Below are 20,090 nucleotides of genomic sequence, written 5' to 3' on the forward strand. Positions count from 1 at the left end.
ACATGGTGGCAGAGCCACGGCAAGAATGTCAGTGAGGCAGGTAGAAAGGAGAGATCTAGATGTAAGCTACTTACTACTGCTTAAGCAGTGTCAGGGGAAACTGTGTTTCCTGCTGCCACTGCTGGAAATTTAAGTGCTTCTAAGGACTTGAGGTAATGGCGTTTGAACACTGTCGGAGATTTCCAGCCTGTATACTTTTTCAGATCATCAAAATTCATATGCTGAAAGTAATTAACTGAGTTCTGTCTAGTAACCTCTGGACTTCGGTTAAGAAACCATCACGCCCACGGACAAAAAATTCATTGTTCTTCCTGAGGATAGTTATCTAGGAAGCACATGCTCGAGTGGTTGGAGATTGTTGATTACTATTGAAAATAAGGGCTCGTGAAGTCAGATCAATAGCTACCTCATTAGCTTTCAAATACAATCTTTTTCTTGTACTCGTTTTGGAAACGACTTTCTGGAAATGCAAAGCAGTACAGGCAGTCCCCGGGTATTGGTGGGCATTCCGTTCTCAGCTGGGTGCTGATAAGCAAAAACCATCATTAACCGAAACTCAGCGATTTATGCCGCTTGTGGCAAAGTTTCAGTTAATGGCGCCTCTGTTAGGTATGTCATGCCAATTTTATGGCACTAGACAAGCACCATAAAACCGGATCACCATTAACCGAAACCGCCAATAACCAGGGACTGCCGGTATTGGCTACTTATTATCTTCGGGATGTGGTATAGTAGGAAGTGTGTCTTCCTTCATCACATTTTGCCTTGAATCTTATGTTGAGTTCTTGGGAAGTCAGGTTATAGTGTACGTATAAGCAATCCCTGGTGGGGGTTCTGTTCTCGGCAGGATGCTAATAAGCAAAAACTGCCATTAATAAAAACTTGCCAATTTGCCAATAACTGGTTAATAGCACATCTGTTAGGTATGATATTGTGCCATAACTTGATTAGGCGCCAATAACCAGAACTCTGCGTGTTATGGCGCCATATCACTGATTTTAGGGCACTAGACAAGCCCCATAAAACCGGATCACCATGAACCTTAACAGGTAAGGAAACAACAAGCACTCTGTGAGTGTTAGCAAAGTTTTCTTTCTCAATTTTTTGCTCTTATTAACTTTGTTTGGGATTAGAATAGTCCATGCATCCCACCTACTGTCAATGTGGGGATCAGCTATGTACAGGTGGCTGCTTCACTCTATGGTGCTTCAGTTTTATGGCGTTTTTTTTTTGAAATATTAAAAAATAAGGTTTCTTATGGCAACCACATTTGTTATCTGGCGCCATAAGCCACCCGTCCACTATGGTGTTATTGGGGCGCCATAAAGTGAAAATCGCCATTAAGCGAAGCATGAAAGTATAAGGGAGTAAAACATACTTATGGCACTCTTATGGTGCTGATAACTGCTTATTGGGACCATAAGGCACCATAAGAACACCATAAGTATGTTTTACTCCCTAGACTTTCCTGCTTCGCTTAATGACGATTTTCGCTTTATGGCGCCCGACCAGGAACAGAACCCCTTCCAATAACCGGGGACCACCTGTTATTACTTGATAAGTTACATATACAAAAATGGCATTTTTATAATAAAATTAAATTTTGCACGTAGGTACTTACCAATTAATTACAGAATGAGAGCCCACCCGCCTCCCGACACATGGACATATGCATAAACAATTTGTTTTTTTCTACTCAGTTCTTCCTTTCTTTCCTGAAAGCGGATGGGGCTGTTTACCCACATTAAAAACAAAAGAATCACTACCTCAAATTTCAAAACTTTTTTTTTTTTTTTTTTTTTAGTTGCTGATACTGGAAACCTTTAGCTATGTTATTACTTGGTAAGTATATGCAAAATCTAATTTTATTATAAAAATATAATTTTCTAGTAACTTGTATAGTAATAAGAGTACTAACATTAATACTGTAATAATAATACAGGCAGTCCCTGGTTATCTGCAGCCTTGTTTATCAGCTATCCAGTTTTTTGGTGCCGAACTGTGCCGATTTCCAGGTATCGGCGCTAATACATATACCTAACAGAGGCGCCGTTAACTGTTACCGGGCCAAAATCTGGTTATTGATGCGGTCGCAACGGAACCCCCGCCAATAACTGGGGACTGCCTGTAATTATAGTTTTCCCCAAAATCCTATTGGTACAGGCAGTCCCCAGTTATCAGCAGACTCGATTAATGGCGATCCAGTTTTATGGTGCTTGTCAAAATTGGCAATTTATGGTGCATTAATGGGCCAAGTTTCAGTCATCGGCACCGATGATAGAGTTATGGCGCTGTATCATACCAAACAGAGGCGCCATAAGCACCATAAATCGCCAAGTTTCAGATAATGGCAGTTTTTGCTTATCAGCACCCTGCCAACAACATAACCCCCACTGCCTGTACTACTTGGCACCTAATTGGCCTCTTCCTTACCTCATGTCTTTGTTTTAGTTGGATCAGATTACACAATATTATTTTAGCTAACTATGGACCAGAGTGAATATGTATGCATGTGCCAAGGCCCTGTTAAAATGGGGGTATGGACAAAATTTATACTGTGTTAAGAAAATTGCATTTTGCTTGTTGGGGTTGCACTGTTTGTACCTTCTCTGGTTCATAAGATTTCCAACTCAGGTTGTGACAAAGATGACTTTGTATGTACCTTGTTCATTCGCATAGAGAGCATGCAATATGGCAGGTTCCCATCGACTTTTTGGATCTTTGTATTTTTTTTTTCTACAATGGAATTTGATTTCTGTGGGTATATTTGGGTGATTGATGCATTGGACCCAAAAAATACATCTTCACTGAAATTGTGTTGAAAACAGCAGCCCTTTGCATGTTCATGGTTTAAGAATGGTTTACAATAGGTATGTTCACTGAAGTGGACTTGGAAATATCAGTGAGAATAAGGACATTCTTCAAGTTAATGGTGCTTAAAAGTTAATATTTACACAAATATGTTTTCAATATTATTACTGTTTATAGAATTTTTTCAATAAGAATTGTATTGTTTAAGAAGAATTAACTTTTCATGTGTTGCACGTCAATCTATGTCAAGTAAATATATGTTAAATGAGTTGAAAAGTGTTAGGAAGTAGTATTGTTGAATAATCATATAAATTTGTGACTAGACACAATTAAGTTAAATGAATGCAAATTCTAAATATGGGAGTTGATTTTACAAAATATTTTTTTATGCAGTAATTAAACATTTCTTTATTTGTTTTCAGGTTGTACCACAAACCTACAGCAATCCTTCTCATTATGAGGGAAAAGAAACTATCAGTTGGGTGCGATTTGATCATTGTGATATCAATGACTTGGCACAGTTTCGGGATAAGATAGAAGTTAATGGAAATTCTCCTCCTCTCCTCCTGATTGTTGGTTATGCATGTGGTGTACAGGTATGTTGATCCTTAAGTTATGCTCCTTCAGGCCAGCCCTGGGAGAGCTGTTAATCAGCTCAGTGGTCTGGTTAAACTAAGATGTACTTAACTTTGTACAAAATCATTCCTTTACAAATACAAGTCTTTTCCTTTTATGTGGATCTCCATTGCAGCAAAAGTTAGTTCTATCATTAAAATTTGATAAGTTAATTAATTAGTACTAAGTAATTAAGATGGTGGGATACCACTTACTCCCTGGAATATTAATTTTTTCTTTGTTTTTATTGGTTATATTTTAGTGAAGATATGCCCATGCTACTGGACTTTTTATAATGGTTGTTAAACTTTCTCTCTGTAAATTGCTTTTATGGATTTTTTTATCTGGCTTTGCTTTTGACTTTGGTAATACTTGTAAGGATGATAAGTGCTGGTTCCCCTTGAGAGAAGAACATGGAGAGTACTCATCATATTGGATATGGTTATACTCTGACTGCAGCATGGTGAGTACTACTGTTTGGATCTTCCCATAGTTATACTCTGACTGCAGCTTATGGTGAGTGTACTGTTGGTGTCTTCCCATAGTTACTCCCACTAGCTTCGGGGAGTGTACTGTTAGTTTTTGCTTCCCATTAGCAAGTTTTGAAACCAATGGGAGAAATACTTTATGGACATCACTGTTATTTAAAAGTAATACCCTCCCCTTCTCAGAAGTATCCATTTGAGATCATTTTTGGTGGTGATTCCTTCATTGTTGGATGTTCCTCCAAGGCTGCATGGGCTGTGGGGTAAGTGTGGAATAGGAAGGCGAGTAATGAACCTCCTGTTCTGCTCATGACAAGACAGCTGATTCTGGTGGACATTCCCTGCGTGATCACTCTTGCACTTCTTTTTCAACATCTCCAAGTGTTTGACAGAGACTAGAAAGGTACTGAAGGCTCTTTGGCTTTCCCTGGAGCCTTTGAAGATCCTTCCCTGCAGGTTGTTTGGAACTCATGGCTGTGACTTGGAGTTCTACTCCTGTAAGCCCCTTCTTTGGCAACAGACTCATTGGCCATGACCTCTGCTGCTGCTGTATCTCCTGTTCCTGTTGGGAAACCTGCCTTTTCTATGTCCTTAATGTTGTTGGAAGATTTAAGTGTTCTTGGAAGAAGATGATCAGAGAAGCCCCCAGTTCACAAGCTTGCTTGTGCCCAGTTGGTTGTTGCCTGTTCAGTCATCAATAGATAGGAGGACTGCCCTGGACTGTTCTCTTTTTGCCAGTGCTTTCTTTGCAATATAGAACAGGTATTTTAGCATTGTATGAATATCACCCAGTGCTCTGGAACAGGCCTGCTGTGTGTACAGGTGCACTATCACTTGGATAACCATCCCCTCATCCTCAGTACCATTCTTGACCATCAATGAAAAGTTGCCATCTAGCATGTGCCTTGTGCATTTGTAGGTAATCTTGGACTTACAGGCAATTCCAGCAGATCTGGTTTTCTGACTGGCTCTAGTACTGAGTGCAAAGGGGTAGATCATGCCTACCTAGTCTGTGTGGGACATTCAACTGCATGGTTATCCAAGCATTCTCCATGTTTGGATCTTACCCTCCCGTCAGGTGAGGATGGTAGGACCTAGGGGTTCTTTGCTCCAGAAACCTCAATAGGCTGAGTTGAAGAGGCTCCTTCTAAGTCATTGGGGTCATACATTACTGCATTGTTCTTGAGGAAATGACCAGTGATCCTTTTTGGCCATCTGGTATTGTTGAAGGAGTGGGCCTTGGAGTTCTCTATGCTGGCAGTTCTGTCCTTCCACCTACCCTTGTCCACTCTTACACAGTACATCTTGGAGGACATTTAATTCTCGTCTCAAAAAAAATAAGTTGGTACAACTGAAACAAGTTGCTTTGAAGTAAGATATATAGTTATAAATGATGAGATTGTATAAAATGTGTTTTGTTATAAAGTTTTTTTTCATACATTACAAATTTCTATATGCATACAATGCAACTTCTTCAATCTACTTTTCCCTTAATTAAACACACTACAATGTTAATTGCCTCTGTTGCATCTAGGTTAACTTTGGCTGCAATAAGATGTTCCATTGCCAAGGCTATCATAGCTAGACAAGACAGATGGAGTTGCAGAAGTATTGTTTGTGAATATTTTGACATGAAACTGCTGTAATAGGCTTATTATCACGTAAAAAAAAATCAAACAAAAGAGATTAATTTGTTGCTCTTGTTTACCTAAAATGAAGGGTGCATTTAGAGAAGAAGATTGGTGTATTGCAGCTTTTTCCCAAATCAGACATTGCTCATTGATTACCTAAAATGGAGGTGCATTTTAGAGAAGGAGGTTGGTTCGTTATTGTCAAACTTTGATAGCCAAATCAGGCAAATTGCATGGGATTTTAACACATTGGGGTTCCAATTGTTTTTAGTGTTATCAGATCAGAAAGTCATGTTTTTTAAAATAAGGTCTGAAAATCAGTCCAATAATCGTATTAACAATTATGAAATTTTATGCAATGAAGCTACTTTGACCCAACACAAGCTGTGGGTTCCTGAGAAAATTATTTTACAAATCAGAGTGGTACCAAAGTTATATTTATGTTAATCAAATTCATATCTTGAAGTCAACATTACAGACAAACCAGGCTTAACACAAGATAAGAAGAATTTAAGCTCATAAACTATTCTGGAAAACAAGCCCACTAGTGATGTAGAGAGAGTGATAGAGAACCTGCTTTTCTATGATATATTGTTACATAACTTGCAGGACACATTTTATCTTATAAAAGTAGATTCCTAATCATATGTTTTCAATCAAAATGCATAACCAACTTATCATGAAGTCATACTATTGGTTAATGAGTTCTATTATTGTTTTGAAGTTTGATAACTGAGGCTTCCTTAAGTACTAATGTTTGATGCTGAAAATATTTTACACCCTGTTAAGCACTTTTGTGAAGGCTTTATTATTTTAGGAGTTAGTCTAACAGGTTTTGATTGACTAAGGAACTGCCAATGAATCACTGGATTTACCATAATAATGCATGGAAGAGCTTCTCTGAATATGAGACCTAGATTAGTGATTGAAAGTTAAGTGTTGTGATTTGGAGGTTCAGTGCTTCCTATGTTGGTTATTCCTGAGGTAAAGAGCACTAAATGCATTTTTCAGTATTCTGTAAGGATGAAGATGGATGTCAACAATGATGGTGATGTTAGAGAGAGTGGGTGGATTGAAGTTGCTGAGATATAAGTCCAAAAGTAGTGTCAGATGTAGTCAACAAGGATGGATAATAGCAGCACTTCATGAGGATGCAACAGTTGCAAGGGATTTGATGTGGTGAAAAGAGTAACAGTTGAAGCTCATGGTCATAATACATCAAAGGAAAAGCTAGTGGGTGACCCTGGTTGTTCTTGATTCATTAGACTTCTCATAGCTTTGCCCTAGAAGCTGGAACAACAGTAGAGATTACTGGTGACAGAAAAGATGGAGGCGGCAAGGTCAACAGCATATAAGTTAACAGGAGAGGAAATCCAACAGAGTAGAAGTCATTGAAGTAATATTTGCCATCATGGGGTGAACCCGGGCTTCTTAAGGAGCAATCAGCAAAAAATGCTCCCTTGGGAGAAGAAGAATCCTTAGAAGTGGAAGAAGCAGCTGCGTGACAAGAGCATCCCAGTTATATTTTTGTTCCTCTTAAGGGGGCCGGCCGGAACCGTTATATATGGGGGTATAGGGTGAAAAATGCAAAGTCATGAAAAAATTTATGGAGCTTCATATGGCAATTGAGAATACGTATACAAAATATTTCGTCAAAATTCCTCTTACTTTCGTAGTTACAGGGTAATTAGTAAACGTAACTCAATAAGCCAAAAACATTGATCCATACAAGAAAATGCAATATCTCTTCTGTTATTGTAAATTTTGATAATTATTGTCAAAGAAATTGTGAGCAATGGCATCTGTATAGATATTAGTGTAGTTAGTGAAGAGAGAGAGGGAGGATTGCGTAGTAATGCCCCCGTCTTGCCTGACAGCACACTTCACACTGTGCCCCAGGCTACGATCTTTGAGCAAAGGAATCTTCATTTATGATAAATAACATAGTTTTGGTTTATTAATACCCAAAAATGAATATGAAATTCATAATAATCATGATTTATTAAATTGTCTTTGTTTTAAAAAAGAGAGTACACCTTCGAGCTTCACCTCTGACATTCTCTTGCATTTACGTTTGTTTATCTTTGTTTCGGCAAGAATTTCATCATGCCAAAGAGGAAAATGCAAGGAAAATATCTCGGTAACATACAGAAGAAGAAAATTCACTGTAATAAGCCGAGTTAGTGAAGGAGAGAGAGAGAGAGTTGCGTAGGAATGAGTGCCCCCGTCTTACCTGACACAGTGCCCAGGCTACGATGTATGAGCAGAGGGATCATCATTTATGTTTAAATTATGATAAATAAAATAGTTTTGGTTTATTAATACACAAAAAAGAAATATAGTCATAATAATCATTATTTATTAACATTGTCTATATAAAAATACGAAGGAAAACTTTTAACGCCCGTATCTCAAAACTATACTTATTGACCTTCAAAATATATCTTCTCACATAGTTTTAAAGCTATAACATTGGAATTTGGTATATAACTCAGAAAGACATTATAGAACAATCAGATCAAGCCCTTTTTTCCAATTTTTGTGTCGTCTTTTTTTTTATAATTTTTTTCTCATTTATAGGGTTTATTTTTGTACCATAATGAAAAATTCATATCTAGCAAAAAAATGACTTTTAGAAAAAAAACTCCTCATTCGATTGGAGGTCTACATCAGGTCTATATATGGTAGTAATCCTAGGTCTTAATATTAAATATCAAGGGAGGAGATAGAATTTGAAAAATGGTTATTTTCGGGATAAATCTCCCTGGTATCACAAAACCGAAGGTCTAAGGCAAAAATCATATGTGCCTTGGAGATGTCCCAAGTCACCTTATTAAGTGGTATGAATATCAAAGTCCTGTCCTTAAAAAATGGCATTAGCCGGCCGGCCCCCTTAATGGAGCACATCCACGGATTTACTGAAGGGAAGGTATGGTGAAGGCTGGGGCATTGTTCGAAGAAACCCACTTCTTAATGAATGGGACTGAGGATTCTGGAGAGGTGTTAACTGAGGACCTCAATATATGATAAGGAATCACTGGTCTATGAACCAATTACAGCAGGTATAACAAGAAAGTTGAGGTGGTTACTATTGACCCCAATATGACTGGCAGATCAATATCAAGTGTGAGCAACATAAACCAGCCCCAAGTTTGTGTGGGCAGACCCTGACATATTTGCTGATGTATGGCTGGAAGTGACCGCGTTTATTCCTTGTTAATCCTTACCCTTGGGAGCAATAATAATCCTTGTTTGGCCCTACTCTCAAATGCATCCTTGGTAAATCTCTTAATGTATTGAGTCAAACGGAGGTTTTTTTATCTCATAGAAATGAAAATCTGATACAAAAACACAAACACACACAGATATTCTTGGAGTAATTCTGTTCATAGGTATGCACAGAGCCATTCTCTCCAAAACCTTAAGAAATATACAATTTCCGTATATTTTTTTCCCTTTATTCAAATAAAAATAGTCAACAGTTCACTATTAGTTTTTGTGTTTTAAAATACTCGACACAGTTCAGCAATATTTTTGTTTAGAGATTTTTTTTTATTCCCCTACTCATCATATTCTTATATCTGAATTCGACCTCTACATGCCATGAGGTCATTTAAATCTTCTTTTAGGGATAGTCCTTGCCCCCTACGTTGACCTTGAGACTGATATCCATTTATCCATTCTCACTTGACCCTCTACAAGTGATTAGTTACATACACATAAGATGTACATACTACATATGTATACCCACAAACACACACACACACACATATACTATGTATGTATGTGGAGGAATATTCAGTGCCTAAGTATATGACAGGTGATTCGCTCTCTTCTCTTATGGCATGTAGTTTATTTTTTTTCCTCTTGTAGGAAAAGTATCACAGAGTTCATTCTGTAATCATATTTAAAATTTATATTTCTGTACACATTCATTTACTATTTAAGTTTGTAAAGATTCTTTTTATTACCCTACTTGCCATTTTTGTATATTTTAAGTTAACATCTACTTTTGAAAAATGTGTTTATGCTTATTCTTTATTGCATATCTTATATAATGCAAAATAGTATATATGTAAAAGTAATCAGTATCTTTGCATATGTACTCCATATGAATCATGTAGACCTCTACCAAAACCAACCTTGCCTCTACATGACCCGAGCGGCTTAACTTGACCCTCTTTGCTTCTACATGACCCAAGGGCAGCTTAACTCGGCCCAGAGTCCTCTAGGAAAACTGGCCATGTTTCAAGAAAAAACATGTTAATATTTTTACAGAGTACAAGAACATTTCAAGAGGTCTTAATACTCTATAATGAAAATAAAAGATTGATGTTTTATCATGTTTTAGGCTAGCAGTGCATACATTAACAAAAACCAATTTGATAAGGAACGACAGACATGGCAATGCCACACCCCACCCTTGCCCTGCCCTAAATGACTAGAAGGTTTGGAAGAACTTAGCATCAAGCAAAAAACAAAACTTTACTAACCAGACAGGGAAATGAAGAACAGTAAATTAAATTCAAGCTTTTCCATAATAAGTAGGTGATAATAACAAAAACGAGGGATTCCAGTATACGTATAACCTTAGCAGGCAGGTAAGGGTACTTGGAATCTGAGGTTATATTAATGATGCAAGGTAGAAGCACTGGTAAAAAAGACTAGTTTGCACTTCTGTCATATGAAAAGTGAAGCTCACTAAGCAAAATAGGAAAGTGAACACTAATAGATTAAATTAAATTGGTTCACCAATGCATCAACTGCTATACAGATTAAACAGAAGGATCCTTGTGATGGTGGGGATGATTTATCTGAGAGGAACTCAATATTTTTGCCTGATGTTCAAAGATGGTTAATAATGGGATTTGCAATTGCTAGTTGTTCATATGTGAAACAAACCTTCGGTCTTAACAATAGGATAAATTTCAAGCGGCCAGCTAGAACCGGTTAAACAATCAGAGATTGTAAAGCAAGGCATCTGTGAAATCTGGCAACTTGCGCGCTTATCGGGTGAAAGCTGGTCAAAGACTGCGCAACCCACACCATCATGGTTAGTTTTTTTCTTAACCGCCTTGGGGAGTGATGCGGTTGTTTACTCTCCATCTGAAATGGTAAAAAAAAAAAGCAGTTGTAAGCTAAAACTATTACATTCTAGTATTATTCAATTATTTACATTTGTTTTGCAACAAATTGGAAGTCTCTAGCACAATATTTCGATTTATGGTGAATTTATGAAATAAACTTTTTCCTTATGTCCGCGCGGTAGCTCTTCTGAAAAAATCATAAATTTTTTCGTCCGAATGTCGTAATGCTTGCACCATTTTAAATTAGCCGTTACTTAAAGTTTTATATATGAAAATGTGCACAATTTCATGTAGAATACAACTAAAAACAACCCATGGTTGTAGCTTTTATCAGTTTTGAAATATTTTCATATAAATTACTATAAATAGAAAAAATTCATCCTTCGGTCAACTTTAACTCAACCGAAATAGTTTAAAAATTGCAATTGTAAGCTACAACACATACAGTCTATTAATATTCAATCAATTACCTTCATTTTGCAAAAAACGGAAAGTCTCTAGCACAATTTTTTTTTTTTTTTTTTTTTTTTTTGTTTTTTTTTTTTTTTTTACATCCACGCGTTACAAATTCATGCATCATTTTGTGATAATATTTTGCTCTGTGTTGCCTTGATTGTTTTACAATGTGTATATACCAAAATGATCGCAATTTAGTGTACAATAACAACAAAAAAAAAATTAAACCTCATTATCTTTAAAAAAAATCCGTTTTGCTCACAGCGCGATTGTATACAATTACATATGATGTTTTTGTTTTTTTTGCTCTGTCATAGTACCTCCCAATATTTATATATGTTTTATATGATATTTTTTTTATCAGTTTCTGATGGTTGCATACTAAACGAGCCAAAAACAAGAAACAAAAATGAACTCTTAATCTTGAAAACTAAGCGTGCTGTATTTAAAAAAAAAAAAAAAATTCCGCTTCGGGGTTCACTCGCGTAGACCGCCGGCATACGGGAGACGATTTTTAAAATACCGCTTCGGCGTTTAAGGGTTAAGGAGCTATCAGAGGAACCGGAGGCCCTGGTAAGGAACCCATTATGTAATGCACTTGATGTATCCACTATCCCAGATGAGATCTAAGATGAATTTCTGGATCTAAGGAATGACCCTCCAGCTCGTGATCTCTTCAAGGTGAAATCGGTGACTATGTTCGGTGTGCTATGTATCAGTCATACCCCAAAATCAGCATGATAGCCTTACATGTCCTTATTCCATTTGCTTCTACGTACTTGTGTGAGAGGATTTTCAACTCTAGTCAATATAAAAATGAAAACTAGGAACAGACTGGATGTTGGAGATGACATGAGACTCGCTGGCTCTAACAAACGTTCAGCCACAAATTTCAGAGCTTGCCTCTCAAATGCAACATCAGGCATCCTACTAGCTGGGCTGGATAGCTGTTGAAACCTATGCTGATACTATTGTAAGAATAATTGTTATTTTTGTGAATTAGCATTGGACCAATGTTGTGGTTTAGTTTGCTAATATATAATTACAGGATTCTTGAATATTTTTTTTTGTTAGATGTTTCTTTCCCTCTCCACAGAAAATTAACAATGTAAATCAAGCTGCTGCTAGTAGGGGGTCGCTTGGGTTTCAAGCTTTTGGGTAAGGGGTTGCGAGTGCAAAAACGTAGGGAACCCCTGCTCTAGATCATGTAATCTCTCTCTCTCTCTCTCTCTCTCTCTCTCTCTCTCTCTCTCTCATGAAATACATATGTCATAGTGGTAACTCTCGCCCTCTGTTTGGGCTGGAAGTGAATGTATACAGTACATATATCTTTAAGGGCATTACTACATTTTATGGTAAAATAATAATATATAGTACGTACTAGTTTTCAAATAATATTAAGTTTAATGAGATTCAACAATAACAATAACATTTCTCTCTCTCTCTCTCTTACTTACGTATGCTTATTTGTTTTGTAGTATAAATAAATTATTTACCTTATAAATAATTTTCAAATATTAATAAGATTAATAAAAAATGGTGATTCCCAGTCTTTTTATCCACTTGGAGGAAGGAGGGCGGGGAGTAAATGACAGTTTGATATACAAATTGGCGAAGGTTTTGGTATATTTGAAGTAGGATGTTATTTAAGGTTTACATCTGGTATCTGAACTTTCAAGATAGGCAGTTATAAGGATTTTTAATGGTGATTTTAACTATTCGCGGGTTTTAACTATTCACGGGGGTGTCTGGTACATATCCCCCGTGAATACGGGGGAACACTGTATTATCAAATAATCAAACCCTCTTTTCAGTAGCAAATACTCCACTCTCTAGCAAGGGGAAGTGAGTTGTGATAACGAATCTCTGGTTTATTTGGTTTGTTATTGAGCAGTCAGAATTTTTCTTCTTGGAGGTGGGCTGGTGGGTTATCCTCCAGCTGGTTTAGGATGTCTATACCTCCCACTAAGTATAAGTCTATCCTATTGTTAAGACCAAAGGTTCATTTCATGTATGAACAAATGACAAATTTTTAAAAACAATTTGTATTTTTCATAGCTAACAAACCTGAGGTCTTAACATTTTACTGCCCACCTCTAGCCTCCCCTCTGTCATCTTATGACATCCGGGTTTGAAAAAGACTTGACATGATGGCGTGGGTTGTGCAGTCTTTGACCAGCTTTCACTCGATGTGTGCCAGCGTTGCTAGATTTCAGAGATTCCTGCTATACAATCTCTGATTGTTTAACTAGTTCCAGCTTGGCACTTGAAAATTATCGTATTGTTAAGATCTCAGTTTTGTAAGCAATGAAAAATACAAATTATTTTAAAGTTGGGTTGGCGTACCACCTCAATTCTCAGACTTTCCATTGAGGTGTGAGAGATGTGTATTTCTGGTGATAGGAGTTCACTCTTGACATGGTTCGGAAGTCAAGTAAAGCCGCCGTTAGTCCCGTTGCTGAATAACCACTGGTTCCATGCAATGTAAAACACCATACAAACACAAATTGTTTTTAAAATTTTTTCATTTTTTGCTTTGCTAAATTTTTCAGTCATTTTAAGAGTAATTGCATGCAATTGTAAATCAGTGTATTCTATATCTTATTTCAGGCTAACAATTTCCTGGTACATAATTATTTAAAAAGAAGTTAATATTAATGATGAAAATAATGAAACTTCTTTGTTAAACTAACAGGTATGGGTGATTCCTGTGAATGGAGAGGCAGTGGAGGTTTTATCTTGGAGGCAGGGTGCTGTACGGACCCTTAAAGTTCTTCCCTCTCCTACTACATCATCGAGTGCTGTAGATATTTATTCTCTTAAAAGACCTATCATCGCTCTCTGTGACTCGGCTGGTCCTGGCCCTCAGTTTTGTTCAGTGACATTCATCTCCCTCAAGACTGGTGAACAGGTATATGATCTTTTGGAATTGATTTTATTGCAAATGTTTCTGAGTTGTGTTATTGACTGTCGTGATCGATATAGAGCATTTAGTAATTTTCAGCTTTATTGATTAAATGATAATTGTGATTAGAAAGCTTGTGTTCCTAATTTTTAGAAAGATTGTGTTCCTAATTTCAATTATTTAAGTGATTTGTATTATTTATGTGGAGCCTTATTTTGCTTAGCCAATTAATAGTAAAGCACGTTGGAGTGATTTTATTTTGAAGGACTTCTAAAAGCCTATGCCAATAGGGAATCTCATACAAGAAAGCCTAGGTTTATTTTATTTTTTATATTCATTTTAACAGTATTTTCTCATAATTGAGTTCTTGAAATATGAAATCCTTATGTGCAAGGATAACGTTAAGCTGAGTAGATAATAACAAGAATAGTACAGTATTGTTAAGTCAGCTGATCAGATGTAAATGCTGTGCGTACTGACTAGATTTTTTAGTCATAGTAAGCTTTTGTATTCATGTTGTTTTTGTTTTGAGTGGTGATAAGTTTTTATATTAATTTTATTTCAGTTGCTATGTAGTGTACCGAATAGTTTTTATGTAGTGCTTAGCCATTAAAATGTGTTAATATTTTATTTAGTTACATCATTAAGTAATAAGTTGTTTGCCAAACTGCAATGATGAAGGCTATTGACATTCAGCAGTGACAAAGGCAGTTGACATACTGCAATGACAAAAGCTATATAATCTTTCCCACTGTTATCCCTACACTGAGGGGTTGGTTGCCTGATGCGCCTTCTCCACTGCCTTCTATCAAAGGCATCATCCTCCACCAAACCTCTTCTCTCCATATCTTCTTTCACTTTATCTTGCCATCTAATTCTCTGTCTTCTTTTCAGTCTTCTTCCTCTAATAAGTTCTTCCCAAGCCCTCTTCACTCCCTCCTCGTCATCCATCCTCAACACATGCCCATACCATCTCAGTCGTAATTCTTATCACCTCTGTTCTCTCAAGCTTTACTTCGTCTTTTCATCTTAGAGCCCATGTTTCCGCTCCATACATTAACACTGGTGTATCACTGTGTTATAGATCTTGACTTTTAGCTTGATTGGCATTTTCTTATCACATTCTTCATTTCCCCCATGCAGCTTTTATCCTACTGTCAACTTCAGCCTCCATCCTCCCTCTGCTTAAAGTAGATCTTAAGTATTTAAACTTTTCTCCCTTTTTTTTTTATAATCGAGCCTCTTCATTTTTGTATTACTGTTCTGTCTCTATCTTCCCTACTGCTCAGCAAAACCTCTGTTTTATTCTCATTCACCTTTAAGCCATCCCTCTCTAAAGATTCTGCCACTCTCCAACCCTTCTCTGTGGGTTCTCCTCATTTTAAGCAGTAATCACCAGATCACTGGCATACAACTCCCACAGCTCTTCATTCCTGATCTCTTCACTTAACGTATCCATGGCCAGCACAAAAAAAAATGGACTTAATGCTGACCTCTGGTGTAATCCAACACTAACTTCAAAGTTTTCTGTTTCCCCAGCTGCTGTTGTTACTTTTGTACTCTTTCGTGTACAAGTAGTACCTCGAGATACGAAAGGCTCAACTTACGAAAAATCCAAGTTACGAAAGCCAATACGAAAAATTTTACTGCTTTACATACGAAAAGTTTTCAAGATACGAAAGGTTGTTGCTATAAAGTCCCGAGATTCGCCCGGACCACCGAGAACAATTTTAAAACTCCCGCGCCGCCAACAGAGTAAACTCGCCACCATCCTCCCGCTCTCCCATTGGTTCCTGATGCTAATCACCCCATAAGGTCCTGCTCTCCTAGGTGGTCAGGCATTCTACCCCTTGTGCTTTAGGTATTCTATTGGTAAAAGGTTGCTGTAAATTGAAAAACTTAGTATTCATGCAATACATTTAATAAAAAAAAGAACATTAGGCAAAGATAGAATAAAGAATAGAAATGAATGGTTATTATACTGTTTGGTAGTTTCAGTAGTTGAAGAGAGATAATGAAAATTTATGGCTTACTGTGTAAAAGTGATTGCTTGGCGATCGTTCGATACTCGTAAGTGCTGGATGTAAACAGACGTTTGGAAGCTTTTTTTTTTGTTTGTTTATTATAGTTAATGGTTACTTAATAATTATTTGAAATGAGTACATGCAATACATTTAATAAAAAAATGTGAATTAGATATCATAAAATATAAAATAAATCAGACTACCAACAAATACACATTTTTTAGAATTCTTCATTTGTTTTATTATTACGTTATGTATACGTATTACGTATGTTTCATTATAGCTGTCAGTAACTCGGTATCTCCGTTAGGTAAAGATAGAATAAAGAATAGAAATGAATGGTTATTATACTGTTTGGTGGTTTCATTAGTTGAAGAGAGATACTAATGACAATTTATGGCTTACTGTGTGCTAGGAAAAATGATTGCTTGGCGCTCGTTCCATACTCGTAAGACGGGTAAGAGCTGAATGTAAACAATCGATTGGAAGGTTTGTTTTTTGTTTGTTTGTGTATTATAGTTAATGATTAATTAATAATTATTTGAAATGAGTACATACTGATTATTTATATATTTTATTGGCATATTCTAAGCTTTTAGCTCTTAGGTTTAGTTGTCAGAATCATAGACTAGGCTACAGTAGCAACCGCTAACATAGGCTAGGCTTATTGCTAAGGGACATATGCTAAAGTCCTAATATATGCAGTAAAAATGGGGTTGAACATTATATGCAGTTGAATATTACTCAAGTATGTACAGTATTTTGCCTTTTTGGAGTCATTTTTCTTCCGTCGTAACCCTAGAACATGTGTTTTAGGCCTGGAAGTATAATTTACTGGGGTGTTTTTGGAGGGCTTGGAACGGATTAGCCATTTTACATGTAAAATGTGTTCCAAGATACGAAAAACTCTTGATACGAAGGCCGTCTCGGAATGGATTAATTTCGTATCTCGAGGTACCACTGTATATATCATCTCGACCAGCCTAATCAACTTTTCTGGGACTTGACTTTTCCTCAAACACCAAAACATCACTTCTCTTGGGATTCTATCATTTGAGGCGTTCACAATATTAATTGTCTCCAGGGGCTGATTAAAAAAAAATATTGAGAGAAAAACTCATTTGAAAATTGGCTATTTTCAAACGTGCGTTTCACCACCCTTTGTTAGATAATGGGATTTTTGACCACTTTAGACTCTACATATGCAGGTATGCTTTTCCATGGGGAAAATAAAGATATTTTTAGAAGACTTTGGAGCAAAAAAAAAAAAATGGGACTTGGAGCTCTGGGAACCCTTAATATTGTGAACGCCTCATGTTTTCTCTAGATCCATAAATGCATAACAGAGCTCCTGGTTCCCCTCTAGCTTCTTTTCTTGTAGCTGTCTTACTATAAAGATGGCATCCACTGTCCCTCTTCCTGCTGTTTCCTGATCTTTACAGTCTCTCTTAATCTCTCATCCAGTATTCTCTCTAAATCTTTCAATCCATGCTCTCTTAGTCCCTTCTGCTTGTATATATATATACCATTAGACTCTCCTCCCTGTCCCTTGGGATTTCTTCCTTTTCACATATAGCTTTTAATAAATTTAGCATTCATTTCTCCCCCTCTGTACCTATTAATTTTATCATTTCATTTTGGAACTCCAATGGACCTGGTGCTTTACCATTCTTCATTTTCCTTAATGCTCTCTTCACTTCTGTATCCTGTATCTCTATCACTGGTCCCTCCACCCTCCACCCTCTTTGCTTCCCCATCTCCTCTCTCTCATTTTCAGTATTTAACAGTTGTTCAAAATACTCTCGCCATCTCTTCTTAATGTCTTCATCCCTGTACAATATATTTCCATCACTGTCCTTGATGACACCCAATTTACCCATTCCTGTCTCTGCTGCCTTTTTCCTCAAGTTTGAAATCTTAGATATCCTTTTCTCCTTCTCTTGTTCCTAGCCTTTCATTCAACTGCTCTGCCGCCCTTCCAATAGCCATACCTACCCTCCTCTCACTGAGGTATTTCCCCAAGGTATTAATGATATTTGATATTTCCTTCATTCACAATACATATCGTATATTACTGTGTATAAGATGACCTTTGGATAAGATTAGGTTAAAATTTATGTAAATTTTCATGACATTATCTCATATCTGTTGTAAGATGACTGCTAAATTACAAAACCATCTGTGCATAGGCTAGCTTTTGTTTACCGTATATACTCGTGTTTTGAAGACCTAATTTTGAAGCTAATTTTAAGAAGTGTGCATCATACATGACATAAAATTAGTGTATGTAATATTCACATATCAGGATCATAATTTAAAATACAGACATAATGAATATACATCTTTTCCATGGATCTTCAAAAAAGTTGAGCTTGACTTCACAGTATCCAATGATATTGTACTATGTACAGTATTCTCATGTTACTATTGTTTTATAAACTACAAATATAGCAATCATGTGCCATTTGCATTGTTCATCTTTTTGTGAATGTGGACAACAATATCATTCGAGTATTTTTCTTTAGTTATCAGTTTCCATTTCAAGGTTACCATGGGGGAAAGTTCTGTCCATTGTCATACACATTAAAGCAACAATTAAATGTGCTCTTTCATGCATAATAGTTTTTTTATCAAAAATATCTTACTCTCCAATTGTATTTAGGGTAGAGTGTGATGGCACAACAAAGTTTAGGGGTAGTTCCATCCATGTTGCCAATGCAGGATAGTTCATAGTCATTAGTAGCTTGAATATTATTTTCTCAGCTTCAGCTACAACTTGCAGCTTAAATTTAGCAGTATATTTCCTTGCCGATCTTTCATCCTCAACGAATAAGGGCATGCATTACTGTAATATAAAAAATATATCAGTTCTATTGTACTAAATGTCATTTGCAACATAAATATGGTATAATTATTTAATATCGTGCGATGGTTGAAATCCATGCAAAACAGCAGTTTATGCAACGAGTAGAGCATTACTAACAATACTTTATCATTCTCTTTTACATATTTAGTTTATTTAATGAGAAGATGAGATAAAGAGATGGAGGCAAAGAGTTTAGTCTAATGTATGATCATTATCATACATAATTATCGTTCATATGACTGAATTGTTCCAAACAGTTGTATGTAATCCAAAATTGTGTTATTTCACCAAAATGGTAACAAATTTTTAATGAAAATGAACATTATCCTAAATTTTATTGCTACTGTAATTACACAATCATTAAAATTTTTGAAAGGTTATTGAAAGATAAATGTTTCTGTGAGTGCAACCAAAACTGTGTTTACATTTCCTCAGCTGGCTCGCATACATTAAAGCTGATTTCATTGATATTGAATTATTTCTCGAATATGTCAATAGTAATATATACTTATGCATAAGATAAAAATGGTTTTTATACTATATTTATTATCAGTTTATATCATAATATGAATATTTTCTTGTACTATGTCAGTGGTTATCACACCAAAGCCAAGACTAGCCTACCGATAAACATTACTTAGAATTTAAGGTTTGATTTTTAGAATGGTAGTGTAAGACGATCCCTCATTTTTTAGGGGTGAGTTTTAGGATTTAAAGGTCATCTTATTAGTAGAAAAATATGGTACAAATTCGACTAGCAATTAGTAAGATTGTTCCTGAAATGCGAGGCATTCTTTTAGTTATATTCTCGGATATTACAAGAATAGCCTGTATATACTGTGTTCAAAATCGCTTCCATATTTTGTTGAGTCCCTGGTACTGTGTATTGGAACACAGTTGGTAGTAGGCCTTAAAGGAAATTGCAAAACTTAATCATTAATATGTATGAATTCTGTGTAGCATTGTAAGTTTTTGTCCATTGGTTGCAATAAGATTTATATTGACTGCACACAACCCCCTAACTTGGGTCAGAGTTGTAGGAACCTCCCTTCCTGTGGACAAGAATTTTTTGAAGCTGGATGGTTGGCATGATGCATGGAAGGGGATAGTTTTTCTACCCAGGCAGGTCAAACCAAAATGGGGTGTTTGTGTATTCCTTTGTTGGGCAGGTTCTTTCACTTCACTTTGTTTAAGGTAACCTATTTTACAT

The 20,090-nt window shown here is 36.3% G+C and overlaps 1 protein-coding gene across 1 annotated transcript in view; it reads left to right on the forward strand.

Moving 5' to 3' along the window:
• The window catches only part of LOC135221321 (BCAS3 microtubule associated cell migration factor-like), a 99,978-nt gene extending 85,880 nt beyond the window's left edge, over positions 1-14,098 (forward strand). Inside the window, exons 4-5 of the mRNA XM_064259126.1 lie at positions 3,234-3,407; positions 13,781-14,098. Coding sequence (XP_064115196.1) covers positions 3,234-3,407; positions 13,781-14,098 — 492 coding nt within the window. The remainder of the gene's footprint in view (positions 1-3,233; positions 3,408-13,780) is intronic.
• Positions 14,099-20,090: the final 5,992 nt, after the last annotated feature.

This window comes from Macrobrachium nipponense, chromosome 2, assembly GCF_015104395.2.
Source record: "Macrobrachium nipponense isolate FS-2020 chromosome 2, ASM1510439v2, whole genome shotgun sequence".
Classification (NCBI taxonomy): domain Eukaryota; kingdom Metazoa; phylum Arthropoda; class Malacostraca; order Decapoda; family Palaemonidae; genus Macrobrachium; species Macrobrachium nipponense.